The 14,341-nt window shown below is 38.0% G+C and overlaps 1 protein-coding gene across 4 annotated transcripts in view; it reads left to right on the top strand.

Annotated features, from left to right (window-relative positions):
* The window catches only part of LOC100061057 (ubiquitin-conjugating enzyme E2 E2), a 343,291-nt gene extending 329,966 nt beyond the window's left edge, over positions 1 to 13,325 (top strand). For all 4 annotated transcript variants that reach the window (XM_023620859.2, XM_023620860.2, XM_023620861.2 and 1 more), the window contains exon 6: positions 12,479 to 13,325. In XM_023620859.2, coding sequence (XP_023476627.2) covers positions 12,479 to 12,576 — 98 coding nt within the window. In that variant the 3' untranslated portion in view covers positions 12,577 to 13,325. The remainder of the gene's footprint in view (positions 1 to 12,478) is intronic.
* Positions 13,326 to 14,341: the final 1,016 nt, after the last annotated feature.

Raw genomic sequence — 14,341 nt, 5'->3', positions numbered from 1 at the left:
GCAGAAGTAGGGGAAAAAGCAGTAAATATAGGCAAAGTTTGGTCTAGTGGTACAACATGTTGTCCAAGGGGTTAAAACAACAGTAGGTTCAAGTTCAGGAAAGATGTCAATAAAACAGAAAACTACTAAATATAAGAATCTTTATAAATTATGAGAACTGAAACCTTCAGGCACTAAAATAAGGAAATAGCAGAGAAGCTTGAAGACAAAGCAAGAAGTTGATTATAGGAAATACATCATATTGTCTGCTTTAGACTCGAAGCAGAGATAGCCAAGTATTGAACCACAAAAAAATTACAACGGGGCTGCCCAAATGCTTACTATTAAGTCAGTGACTTGAAGAGCCACTAATCCTATAGGTATAAATATCATTTAGCCTCAAGCATGGGAAGGAGGAAGGATGTCTAGCCAGGAACCTGATACCACCTACAAACTAAATTCCATCCTGACCAGTCTTGGGTCTGATTACCAATTAATTCATTTATTACACAAATATTTATTGAATGGTCATCTACAGTGCCCCAGATACTCTGCTGGTTTTGTGATACAAGACTGAAAAACAGCCACTGCCTACTCTCAAGGAGGGGAGGGAGTTGGCAAGCACAGAGTGATAAGTGCCCTCCTTGATAAGAGGTAATGGTTGGGTTCCAGCTTTAGCAGAGGATTCAACAACATGCCTTTTGGAGGAGAGGATAAGAGCAAGGCCTCAGCCCAAATCAAAGCCCATACCATCAGTGGAAAGTCACCCCTCAGCATAGACAGCATCCATGTAACTCACCAGGCTGCCTCAACTACAGATTTCCAGCACTCAAAGACAGTCAGAATGATCTAGTAAACTGAAACCACTGAGATTCTTGTCCAGCTCTGGCTCTGATTTGGGTTATTTATATCTCTGGACTCAAGTCCAGATTCCTGGATGTGATGGAGACTATGGTCATGTGTGATAGGATCTAGAGCATGACTGCTATATTCACACCCACTCTTGAAGCTCTCTCTGTCCCACACTTAGCCGCTAATTACGAGCGTGAACAGAAAAGGCTGTATGAGGGAAAAATTGATGTATTAGAATACTAGTTTTAGTGGGTGGACTACATTTGAGGACTGTGGAATAAATTTTTATTTTGAAGAAAAGGTATACATTACAAACCCTCTCCTTAGATTATTGTTGTCATTTTTACTTCCATCAGGGTTGGAAATAGAGGGAAGAGGGGATCAAGATAATCTTCAGTCTCTCATAGCTAGAGATCATAAGAAAAATACTCCAATTTAAGAGAATTTATTTTCCATAGTTGGCAGGAACAAATGTTTGTAAAGAATATATTTTTTTTTAAAAATGGATACCTGGTGGGTATAGGCCAATGAGGCATAAGCTATTTTCTCTTTAAAATCTAGCATCCTCACTAATCACAAGTGTTGGTGAGGATATGGAGAATTGGAATCCTCACACGTTGCTAATGGGGATGTAAAATGGTGCATCCTCTTGGACAGCACTTTGGCACTTCCTCTAATGGTTAAGCATAGTTACTAATGAGCAAGCCATTCCACTTCTAGATATCAACCCAAGGGAAATAAAAACATGTCCATGTAAAAGTTGAACAAAAATATTAATAGCAGCGTTGTTTATAATAGTCAAAAAGTAAAAACTACCTACATGTCCATCAACTAATGAATGGATATATATAATGTGGTATTTTCATACGGTAGAATACTTTTTGGCAGTGAAAAGGAGTGAAGTACTGTTGCATACATGCTACAACATGGATGAGCCTTGAAAACATTACACTTTGTGAAAGTAGCCAGTCACAAAAGACCACATGTTGTATGATTCCATTTATATAAAATGTTCAGAATAGTCAAATATATAGAGACAGAAAGTAGATTACTGGATACTTAGGGCTAGAGGACTTGCTAATAGGCACAAGATTTCTTTTTGGGGTGATGAAAGTATTCTAAAATGGATTGTGGTAATGGTGGCATAACTCTATGAATGTCCTAAAAACCATTGAAGTGTACACTTTAAAGGGGTAAATCCTATGGCATGTGAATTATATCTCAATAAAGCTACTTTTTAAAAAAATCTAGCTTCAGTATCTTGGCATCTTTGACTCTTTCCTTCTTGCTGCAGCCACAGCTTTTTGCAGTGGATTTCAGGGAAAGTAACATGTGAATCTCTGGTGTCATAAACAAGTCCTCTGCTGTAAGGGTATTTTTGGAGAGTTCATTAGGAATGATCGCTTAACTGGAATTGCAATCCAATAGCTTCTCAGTAAGAATGCACCATCTGTGCTATTCTTTAGATGAGTCTATCTAACAGCTTTATATTTCAAAACACTCATCGATTTAATGTACATAGCGCAGCTATGTAGGCTTATAGAATGAGTTTTGAAGTTTTTAAAAGTATTTTATCAACAGTATACTTTAGGTTATAGCCAATGTATTTTTATTGTTTATTGAGCAGTCTCAACTCAGGAGGCATTAGTATGGAATGGTTTTAATTTTCTCCAAATCACTGCCCTAGGCCATGTTTTATTGAACCTTGCTTTTCTAGCCCTTAACAATATTTAGCAGATCTGATACTATTCAGGTTACTTTCAGTTATTAGGAGGTCAATCTGGTTCATTTTTAAACTCCCATCTCATACCTGGTTTAAATCTGATTTCCTCCTTATATTCCATTAGGGTGGATGGAACATGTTCTGATTCTCAGATCCCTCCTTTCTTTTCCTTTTCAAGGCCTAACTCCTAGGCATGGGGGCCAGGTAATGATTGATTACCTAGTGTTCTTTGCCTAATTTTCCATGGTTTACCATCCTCCCTGCTTCTTTAGCAAGCACCGTCTTGCCATCCATGCCTTCTGGGTGACAAAGTACTGCTTCACGTTGCGTAATTTGGAGACCTCACTTCCCAGTTCCCTGGTGTGGAAGATCCAGCCCTAACTCAGCCTCCTTGGTTAACTAACCCCTTCCCCAGTGGTGTAGTGGTAAATGTTTAACAACTGGCTGGGTGCGAGAGTAGGATGGTAGTATGTGCAAATGTACGTAATGTTAAGTTTAGTATACATTTTACTGATGTATAAAGAATGTGTGGTACACAATTTATAGATAATATGCAATACTCTAATGCAAATTCCATATAGCCAATTGATTCTTCCAAAAGACTTTGAGTGGGTTGTGGGTTTTTTTTAAGGTTTTTTTCTGTACAAAGAGCTAGCATTGTTTCTGCAGTAAGGTAGATGTCCTGGACCCATTCAGGGACATTCACTTCGTCCAACTTAAAGCCTATATCCTTCACATACTGATGGAAACACTGTCGGCACATACTGAGGCCGTATTTCTGAACAAGACCCTGCCAGTTTGAGCAAGAACAAGAACAAGAACCCTGGCCAAGTTTTCTTGGATGGCTCTAGTAGAAGTACTGGTGACCCATCTTGCTTTCTTGGAGGCAATGAGGCAGAAGGGCGACTTTCAGTGATTTTTGTCAAAAGCTATTGTCTGTAGCCATCTTATGGTTGCAACCGACAAAGAAGTGTAGTTCTAACATGAATGTTGGGTGATACTTTCATTTAAGTTAAGAACTAAGACAAAAGTGAAACAAGAAAGATGTTGGAATTTCACTTTTTAGTCAGTGTCAGGAGCAGCTTTTTTGCTGAATCAGATAATAGTTTCAAATACTGGAAGAATATTTCCGCCAATTTTTAATGCTATTCACATTGTTGGGACTCTAGACATGATACACTTTTAAGTTTAATCAGCATTAGTAGCATTTTCTCCATCACTTTTAACTGTAGACAGTCAACAAAACAATAAATGAGTCCTAATTTGTAGCATTTTCCAATTTCAGGCTACATAGATGATCTTACTGAATACATAATTGTGATAAGATGCATGGTGGCACACTGGTGTTGTCCACCATACACAAACAGTGGACATAAAAAAAAAAAACTATGAGGATAAATAACAGCAGTAAAGTAATTAAGAAATGATTTTTAAGTATTTATCTTTGTTTATAAATTATTTAATTGTAACTTTATGTAATTTAACTTTTAATAATGAGGTATTCGTTTACTCAGTACCTCTTTTAGCATTGCTAGTTATTAATTCTGGAGTTACAGCATATCTTGTTAGACTCATATGCAGTTTTACTTAGTATTCTCAAATTTAAATCTAGCTTGATAATATCTACCATTTGGTTTAAATCACGAACTTGATAATTTTCTCCCTAAATCATTTTATGAGTGCCACACACACACTCTATGTGTGTGTGTGTGTATGTGTGTATGTCTTTTCGAGATACTTAACAATCTTTCTGGTTTGGGTTAGGCCTATAATTAATAGTCTGTTTCCCCACACTCCAAAATACAAAAACCTTAACTTTGTCCTCCTCACTTGACTTTTAGTTAGTAGACCCAGAGGAATTCAGATACTCCTAAATCTTGTTGACATTCTTCAAAGAAACATGAGATTTTTATACCTCTGGGGTGAAATAGCTTTAATTGCTCTAAGTCTTAACCTCATCAAGATTAGGATTCTCCAAATAAAATTTTAGTGAAGGAAAGAAATGGGAAAGAATGAGAACTTACCCTACCGGATATCAAAACATACTATAAAACTATTTAAGAAAACAGGAGAAACAAATAAAGCCAAAGACAAATTAATCTGTTGAAAGAATGTCAAGTGCAGAATCAGGTCCAGATATGTATAGGAATCTTGTGTTTGTTAAAGCTAGCATTGCACATAAAAGTTACTATGTGTAAATATAGGAGAGTATTTCTAAAATACTGAAATGAATGGAGAGGCCCTTTGTAAATAAGCATGACATCAAACCAGAAAATAATAAGGAAAGATTGACATGTTTAACTACTTAAAAATTTTAGACTTCTTTATGGCAAGAGACATCATAAACTAGATTAAAGGGCAAATGATATACTGGGAGAAAGTATTTCTTCCACACATAATAGATAAATAGTATTATCCTTAGAGGTACACTGAATTTATTTTGGCTGAATACTGAACAGCTAGTGTTAAAATCAAAGAACAGCCTAAGGCAAGGCTGAATGTTCCCATCATTAAACGATCTTCTGAGATACAAGAATACATATGAAGTTTTATTTTAAGAATTTAAATGATATAATTTTATTATTAAAAATGCAGTATGTTTTTAAAGTTTGTCATCATGATGTAGCAATATAATCTCTCAGCACTGCCAGCTGCTAGATGGTTCCTCTGCACATTTGCAATACTTAAATAGATCTTTTTACCTGATAAAAATCATGAATTGGAGGGGGGCTACCTATGCCAATGTAGGTTACTATTAACGGATATTTTGCTATCCGATCAATAAGCTTTCCTTTTTCTCTAATAATAACAAAAAGGTAAAGACTAACCTCCCCAACTCTAGACCTAAAGATTTGGCTGATTGTAATGGTGCAGTGTCATTGAAGCACTCCCACAAACTAAAACTTAATGCGTGCAATGCTTAAAGAAAACGCTTTCTGAATATTTAAGATGTAGGATTTTTGCCCTCACATTTTTATTTCTAATATTTTTACGTTCATTTGCTACTTCCCACAATTATTGGATGTCCTGCTTTCTCTGCTGGCAGCCATTGGTTGTTACCAAGTCCTTTTCTGTCAGCATTAGTATGCACAGCAAACAATATTAAGACTTGTTTTGTTCCAGCAGCTTTTTCACATGCGATAGCTGCTCTTCCATCTCAGTTTGAACATTTGTGTGAATACGTATAAAGGCAGTTACAAACCTTTCCTTGTGTATCATATTGTTTGTCTTTGGCTGAAAGAGATTTTCAGTCCCAAGTTACAGTCCTAATACTTATCAATATTTTTTAAACCAGTATTCAGATATTAGCAATAAGTCCAAATGATGGTATTATGCTTATTAAATATGATGATAACCTATGTGATCTTTGATCTCCACAAGTTCAGTAAAGCTGGAAATGTCATCCAAGCAGGCATCTGTCTATTCAGTCTTCCAAAGACTAAAGCTGATTTTGGCTGAGTACTGAGGCCAAAGCTGAACTTCAATCATGTTTAATATTTATAATATACAGAGTACTCTTTTAGATTAGTAAGAAAAAAATGGACAAAAGACATGAACAAATAAATCACAGGAGAAGAAATACAAATAGTGAACGAACACGAGAAAATGTTAAACCTCAGTAGGCATCAAGTTACATGCAGTTACAACAATGACAATTTTTTTTATCTTGACAAAAAGATTTTAAAGCTCAGTAAAGCAGTATTGGTGAGAATGTCCAGAAACAGGGTAAATTGTACATCTTTTTATTGAAGGGCAGTTTTGCAATATTTACCAAAGGTTTAAAATGTGTACTCTCTGTTCTAGCACTGTCACTTAGAGGAATGTACCCTCCAGAGTACTCAAACATGTGCTCAAAGGCTTATACAAGACTGTAATACTAGTTCTAATAGTGAAAGTTCAAATCAAATCTAAATAGGCATTAGTAGGGGGCTGGAAAAAATAATGCTGGATAACTATGCAAAGGAATGCCCTGTAATCACTAGAAATAATGAACTGGATCTATTTTTACTATCTTAGAAACACACATATATTGTTAGAGAGGAAAACGCCAGTTGCAGAATGTCATGTGATTCCTATTTGATTTAAAAATAAATAAAAAGAAAAGTGTGGAAGGACAAGCACCAAACCATTAATGGTGATAACTCAGGATGGAAGAGGTATTGGGATAGAGGAAATCATAGGGAAGAAGGTAATATTTTTTACATCATACATACTTCTTTATTATTTGACTTATTATAATGAACATCTATTACTTTTTAATTTTATAAAAGATTTAAATAAAAGTAGGATAGACTAAACCATGGAAGAAAATGTTACATTAAAGACAGAAAAATGAGCTGTTCCTCATCATTCCAAGGCAGACCCACAGAAAGCCTCCAGTGACTTGGTGGGTAGCCAAAAGAATGTTAATCACAGGTATAATTGAACAGCTGGAGAAGCAGCGGTTTATAACCTTGAAGAATTCAAGAAATGACAAAGTTACAAACCACAAATTCCAATAATAAAATAATTAAGTTTAAAAAAAGGAGAAACAGGGAAGAAAACTATCAGAATCAACGTCATGTCCCCTTCTCTCATTTGCTAATAATCCATGTATAGAGGAGAAATTTCTATGATGAACCAACTTATAATGCTAGTGCTACAGAGGGACACCTGCCTTGTAGAGTAACTGCTATTTATGGCTATGTTGTGTGTGTTTCTTATTTATTTATCTTCTTCTATCCATCCATGCTTTCCGTACAGTAAACATAGGGTTAACAAGAGGGATACAGAGTCAACAGGCAGAGTCCCATGAGGGCAGGAATTTGCTTAGCACTAGTTCTCTAGTACCTGGTACATAGCAGGGACTCAGTAAATATTTGCTGAATGAACGAATGTGTGGGCTGCAGTCCAGTGGGAAATATGGATAAGTAAACAGACAACTGGAAGGCATATTCTTAGTGCAGTGATATAGGTATGAACAGACAAAACAGAAATGGGCACATAGACTGCTAGGAAGCCCCTGGAAGACATCCCCAAGGAGGCTGTGCCTGAGCTAAATATTGAGAGATGAGAAGAAGCCTGCCAGGCAAAGGTAGCAACAGAAGCAAAGGTGCAGAGCCAGGAAAGAGCAGAGCTGACTGAAGACGCTGCAAGGCGTTTAGTCTGGTTTAAAGCATGGGGAGAGAAGGCTGGAAAGATTAGGTCCAGGTCACAGAAGATCTTGGCAGCCATGCTAAGGATGTTGGATTTTACCTGAAGAGAATGTCTTCAAGAAGACAAACAAATTTATATATGTTTTTTTTAAGATTTTATTTTTTTTCCTTTTTCTCCCCAAAGCCCCCCAGTACATACCTGTACATTCTTCGCTGTGGGTCCTTCTAGCCGCAGCATGTGGGACGACGCCCCAGCGAGGCCCAACGAGCAGTGCCGTGTCCGCGCCCAGGACTCGAACCAACGAAACACTGGGCCGCCTGCAGCAGAGCGTGCAAATTAACCACTCGGCCACGGGGCCAGCCCCACAAATTTATATTTTTAAAAGATGTACGCAAATACTTAATTTGCTTGTCTTAATTTTGAAAATAATAGAAGAAATTTTGTATGTGCTTTACAAGAATTCATTTAATTCTTATAACAATCTATGGAGTAGGTACTCTTATTGTCTCCATTTTGCAGCTGAGGAGACAGAGGTACAGGGAAGCTAAGTAATTTGCCCAAGTTGACTCAGTTATTGGTGGAACTGAGATACAAACCCAGGCAGTCTGGATCCAAAGCCCAGGCCCTTTTCCATTATACTGCACTATTTTTGTTTGTGTTTCTTTAAAAACATATAGGCTTGCTTCAGAAAAGGGAATCCAAAAAGAGAATGGAAAAAATTTCTCCTGACCACCCACCACTCAAGACAGAATGTTCTCTGGCCTTGCAAATAGAATCACTCAGCAGTTCAGCAGTCTGCCTGTCTTTTCCCCACTGCCCTCTTACCATTCAGGTGCTTCTTAACCCCTTTAGTCTTGATCTCTGTCTCCCTCCTCCCTTTCTGGATGGGCTATAAACCTTTCTGGCTTTCAGGGTACCCCCGGGTACTTCCAGGGTAGCCCCAGCCATGAGAGACGTGAGATTTGAGACGGGGTTACAGGAGCTGTCTGAGCCTTTCTCTTCTAGAATCAAAAGTACATATACCAGGGGCTGGCCCGGTGGCACAGCGGTTAAGTTTGCACATTCTGCTTCGGCAGCCCAGAGTTCACCAGTTTGGATCCCAGGTGTGGACCTACGCACTGCTTATCAAGCCATGCCGTGGCAGGCGTCCCACATATAAAGTAAAGGGCAAGGATGTTAGCTCAGAGCCAGTCTTCCTCAACAAAAAGAGGGTTGGTGACAGATGTTAGCTCAGGGCTAAGCTTCCAAAGGAAAAGAATGCACATGCCACAGATCTCAAAAAAATGGGAGAGGTTGGCGGAGGACTCAGTCTGATCATCTTTTACTCACTTATGAATAATCAAGATTGTTATTCAGTCCACGAGCATTTACTGAATAGCACCTCTTTGTGCCTGGAACTGTGTAGGGAGGCAGAGGTGAGATGAGGGAGGAAGAAGATGTCACCCTCATCAGTGATCTTTCTGTCTTAGGCTTTCATTCAGACTAGTATTTCATAGCTAGCTTTGTGTCAACAAAAATGACCACGTGATTTTTACTGAACAGATGAGGTGATGTGGTTTAGAGGTCTGGTTAGTGGAGGGCGCTGTATACCCAACTCCCACCCCTAGGCTGTTCCATTGACCACACTGTAAATCCTGTACCTTTGCTTCAGGGAACCTCTATACATGCCACACTATTATTTGGGAGGATTAAGTGTCATCATCATCTAACCTTGTGCTGTAAGAGGAGCAATGTGAGAACGTGCTCTCCTCTTTTCAAAAATTCAAATAATTGCTGAAGAAAGGCAGAAAATGTGGGAGACTTAAATTTCAATTTATTTATCCAGTGATGAACTTGTGCTTTTTCTTTAGTAAAGAGTGGAAAGACTGATAGATGATAATCTCAAAGATTGATAAAAACTTGGAAAAGTAGTAATAATCTGGAACCAAAAATGATGGGAAATTTTTCCTTCTTTTTTAGAAAGAAATTGTTAGAGAAATAAGGTCAAGTAATTTGGAGACTATCCTTCATGCCTGGCATATCAGTATCCATGCAATATGAAACCCTATAACAAGATTCCACCTTACTTAGGGTCATAATTATAAATTTTAAGAAAGAGTGTCTTATGCCATTAAGTTCACTGTGATAGTCATTGGCTACATATATACTGCATAGTTTCGATTCATTTACTTGCAGTCTTAACTTTCTTCTATTCAGCAAAATATTTTAGCATTAAAAACTATTTGATTAATAACACAATTTTAAAATTCCTTCATTTTATACTTTTATTCCTTCTTTTATACTTTAAACAAGTTTAAGATTTTTATAAATTTGCAGAGATGCATGCACAATAATGTTCTTTACAGCATTGTTTATAAAACAAAAATTGAAAAGAACTCAAATGTCTCTAAACAGGAAATTGGTTGTCAATGCAGATGAATATTAAAAATGATAAAGTAGGTCTGTAATTACTGATATAATAAGTTATTTACCATATAGTGATTTTTTAAAGATTATAAAAGCAGACTATAAGTTAATCCTTTTTTAAATTATATGTTTAGAAAAGATGTCTAGGAAGATATGTCAAAATGTTAACAGTACTTCTCTCTGAGTGAATTTACACATCGTCTTCTCTTACAACTTTCTGTCTTGTGTATTGTCTGAGATGGTTTTTAAAATTATTATTAATTACTGTTTTTAAATTAGAATGTATAATTTTACAGGTGAAAAATATTTTTTAAAATCAAACTTGAAAAGGTAAAAGGAACTCTGAAAGATATTTACTGTTAATTATTTAAGCATACAAAAAAAAGTTTTGCGCAATGCGTGTTAATTTTGTCAGCACTCTAACTTGTTTCTGAGATGTTTTTCCCCCTCTCCCCCTACTGAAATAGTATTAACACTTGATGTAACACTTTTCCCCACCCCACAGCTTCCTGTTCCCTATCCTTCATCTGTCTCCCTCTCCCTCCTTTCACCTGCCTTTTGAGGTAGAACGTTAACCTCACTGGTCATTCTTCTGACGTTAAGCCTGTTCTCTGCCTCCATCAGTAAGTTAGGAAGTAGAGGTGGGTCTTTAGTGTGTTTCACTATCATAGAGTCTGTTTAACTAAAAACCTGTCTTGAGTGATGTAGACTTAAGCCTTTAAGGATGCCCAGGTTTCACCGTAAGGCTTTGCCTTCTACACTGCCAGAAATTGGAACAAGATGATTTTTTTTTTGAGGGTAGAGAAATGCATCTCAGACCTCTTTTTGGCCCTTTTTTAGACAATAAGGTCATTACTTAGTCTGAACTGAAAGGCCACATTTTCAAAAAAGTGCCATGTCAATTCCCAGGTATTTTGTGTCTACATTTAGTATTGCTGGTTTAAATCTTCTTGAGCCCTGGCTGGGCTGGTTTAACTGATAGAGTTTTGGTTTCAGCATTTGGGCAAGTGAAGGAGAAGAATCATGAGAGTAGGCAGAGAGGCAAAAGTTCTGACCAAACCCATATACTGAGTAGTCCGTTAGTTGTTTGTGATATAAGTGAATGTAAGAAACTGGCCTCTCCCTAGAAAAACAGTAACAAGCTTAGCACAACAAGAAAACTTAATCAAGGTTTGTTAAAATTTAAGCAAGGTCTGGTTAGAAGGGCTCTCAGTTGCTTTGTTGTCGTCAGCCTCAACAGATCATTAAAAGGTGATGTTTCTGCTGCGCCTTTAATATTGAGAAGATGCGACCATGAATAACTTACTAGGTTAGAGTCTCAGAATCTTCCCAAGTTATGGGTGGTATTAGACCATAGGCACATTTCCATTCTTTGCCTTTTTTCTTTTTCATATTTAACATTAGCTTTGTTAACTTTTCTCCTTTTCCTTTTTGGTTCCTTCTTATCCACTTGCTCTAATACATTCAAATTCTCAACACCAAAAATAATGGGAAATAAAAGTCAGGGAAGGAGTGAAATTAGAGAATAGGGGGAGAAGGGTGGATTCTGGGATCTCCAGAAACCTAAATTACTTTTGTTTTAATTGCTTTGATTTTTTTCATTAAACATTGATCCTGTCTGAGTAAAGAACAGTCTCCCACACCACCTGCAGTTAGGAGTGAGGACTCCTTTCAGAGCCCTGCTCCGCCCCTTGTGCCGCTGCCTTTGGCAAGTGACTTTCCCGCCTTGTGCTTCAGTTTCCTCAGGTGTCGGCTCTCTCCGGGTGTTCTGTAGTTAATACGTTTAGGACATGGTAAATCAGTGAGTGTTAGCTATTCTTAGCATCTATTCGCATTTTTTTAATAAAGGGCCATGTAGATTTTGATATTCGCAAATTTGGAGAGAGAAGTAGACCATGTTCCCCTGTGTCATTGGGTCTCACTACCAGCTGCTGCATGACTGTGTTCAGCTGAGGCTGTGAGTGCGCCCTCAGTGCTAATAGACCACCACTGCCTCGGATACAACCTGGGCTAAAGGAGTTGACCCTGGAGTCTCCCTTCCACAGCCCACCTGCATTTTCTCAGTGAAGTATCAGTTTGGAAACAAGGGGAGGAGGGTGAGAAGTGTGTGGTGGGGACAAGGAGAGAGAATAAGACTTGTCAAGAAATATGAGAAGAGGTGTCACTAAAAGCACAGGTAGATGACTCTTGGAGCAGCTGGTGTGACATGTGGCTTATCAGTGGCAGGTTATTGCCAAAGTGATGCTGTTTCAGGTGGGAGCAGCAGCTTCTCACCTCCTCCAGGCCCACTCCTTGAACAAGGGCCAGCTTTCCAGACACTCCTTCTCTGGAAAGAGGAAGAGGTGCTGTATTTACTGACTCCTGACTCTGCTTCCTTTCCAGCTGACCCTCTGGTGGGCAGCATTGCCACACAGTACATGACCAACAGAGCAGAGCACGACCGGATGGCCAGACAGTGGACCAAGCGGTATGCCACATAGGGGCCTGCTGCCTGCCGCCCCCGCCGGACCTGTGCAAGCACATTCACCAAGTGCATCAGTAGCCCTGCCCACCCCTCTGGACCTCGGTTCTTATTTTCTTATTTTTATTAAATTTTGAACTGTTTTGTGATGATATGTCATCCATCCCCCACTCCCTTCTCCCTCTCTCCTCCTCTTCCTTTGCTTTCCCTCCCACCCCTTGTTTTATTCCCTTTTTGATTTCTATTAACTTGAAAGATTTGGGGGTTTTTTTCCCACCTCAATGTGGATGGGAACTTTTGTTTTCAGTGCAAACAATGTTGGATCTGTAATAGTAAGAGCTTTCTTACAAAGCTTTGTATTACTGTGTGGTTTTGTTTTTTGTTGTTGTTCGTTTTATTTTGATTTTTTTCCTTTTATGTGGTCTTTGGGAAGACACGAATTCAGAATTATATCTTGTTTCTACTTAAATGTAGTGCTTAGGATTAATTTTTTTGTACTGAAGTCTTTATTGGTGGGTGCATGCTACTGGGAACAAGTTTTTGTACAAAAGCTTCAATCAGAATCACTGTGCATTACTGAGACTCTGTTTATCACTAGCCTTCTGTCCCCCACACAGAAGACTGTTGGATTGAACAAAATAATATGTATTTTGATTTACTTAAAGTGCTTGTAAATTTCTTAGGGACCTGCCACTTTTGACTGTGGATCAGTTGATGTACACTTGTATTATTAAAGCACTCAATAAATCACTGTGGCTGATAAATGCACTTCTGGTAACCCGGCGTTTGCTTTGTATCCTGGTGACCGGAGTAGCCCTGCATGTGGCGAGGCTTGTCTCATTCAATTACAGATTCCAGTGTATTTTTCATCTCAAACCTCTAATATTTCTTTTCTGTTGAGTAACTTAGCATGTGGAATTTCTGCAGCTGTCAGTAGCCTGATGATTTTATGCTTATTTCAGATTACTATCATTTTACACATTGGCTGGACATTACTTTCTCATAGACATCCTTTGTTTTACAACCATCTTTACGCAGCACTTAAAATGTGTGACTCCAAAAATAGCCTTCTAGTGAAAAGGAGGTCTGAGCTGATCATTGCGTTCTACCACTTTTGAATTTATTTCTCTCCTCTTTTTCCTCTTAAGATTGTTGTAGTGATTGCCCTTGAGTTTTGGGTTTATTTTTTCTCCATAATTTTAGGGAAAGAAGTAAACTCAACTGTATCAGGCATGGTCAGCACCTTCAGTGACAAGGGTGTGTCTGCCTGGCTTTGACCTTCAGGCTATTTTAGGTATGCAGCTATAGGAGGCAGAGGACACATGTGTGGTGCAGTTTGGAAAACACACTGACATGCTGATTGATATTCAGGGTTCTTTGTGTTACAAGGCATAGTGGAAACTCCTGCTTCCACTAATTACAGATAAGCCCACCATACAGCTTGGTCTCTTTTAAGGAACATCTTTACTGCTGCATAGTAGGATTTACAAGTATAAGTCATACACCTCTAAATATTTCTGATTCGAATTTTATTATCTCTATCTAAAACATTTTAAATATCTAATTCAAAAATACGCAGTTTTTGTTGGTTTTTAGCAGTTAAAAAGAAATCCTAAAGAAAATATGTTTAAATATTGAAAATGTTACTTTTAAACCAAAGTACCTAGGGATATTTTTTCTCTTCTTAATAGCAATTTTACCATTCGTTTTATTTGAAAACATTTTCAGCATACCAAAACACCATACGGTCTCTGTTGCAACTGCTCAACTCTGTAGTTGTAGCA

The sequence above is a fragment of the Equus caballus genome, chromosome 16 (genome assembly GCF_041296265.1).
Source record: "Equus caballus isolate H_3958 breed thoroughbred chromosome 16, TB-T2T, whole genome shotgun sequence".
Classification (NCBI taxonomy): Eukaryota; Metazoa; Chordata; class Mammalia; order Perissodactyla; family Equidae; genus Equus; species Equus caballus.
This window is presented reverse-complemented; position numbering and strand designations above follow the sequence as displayed.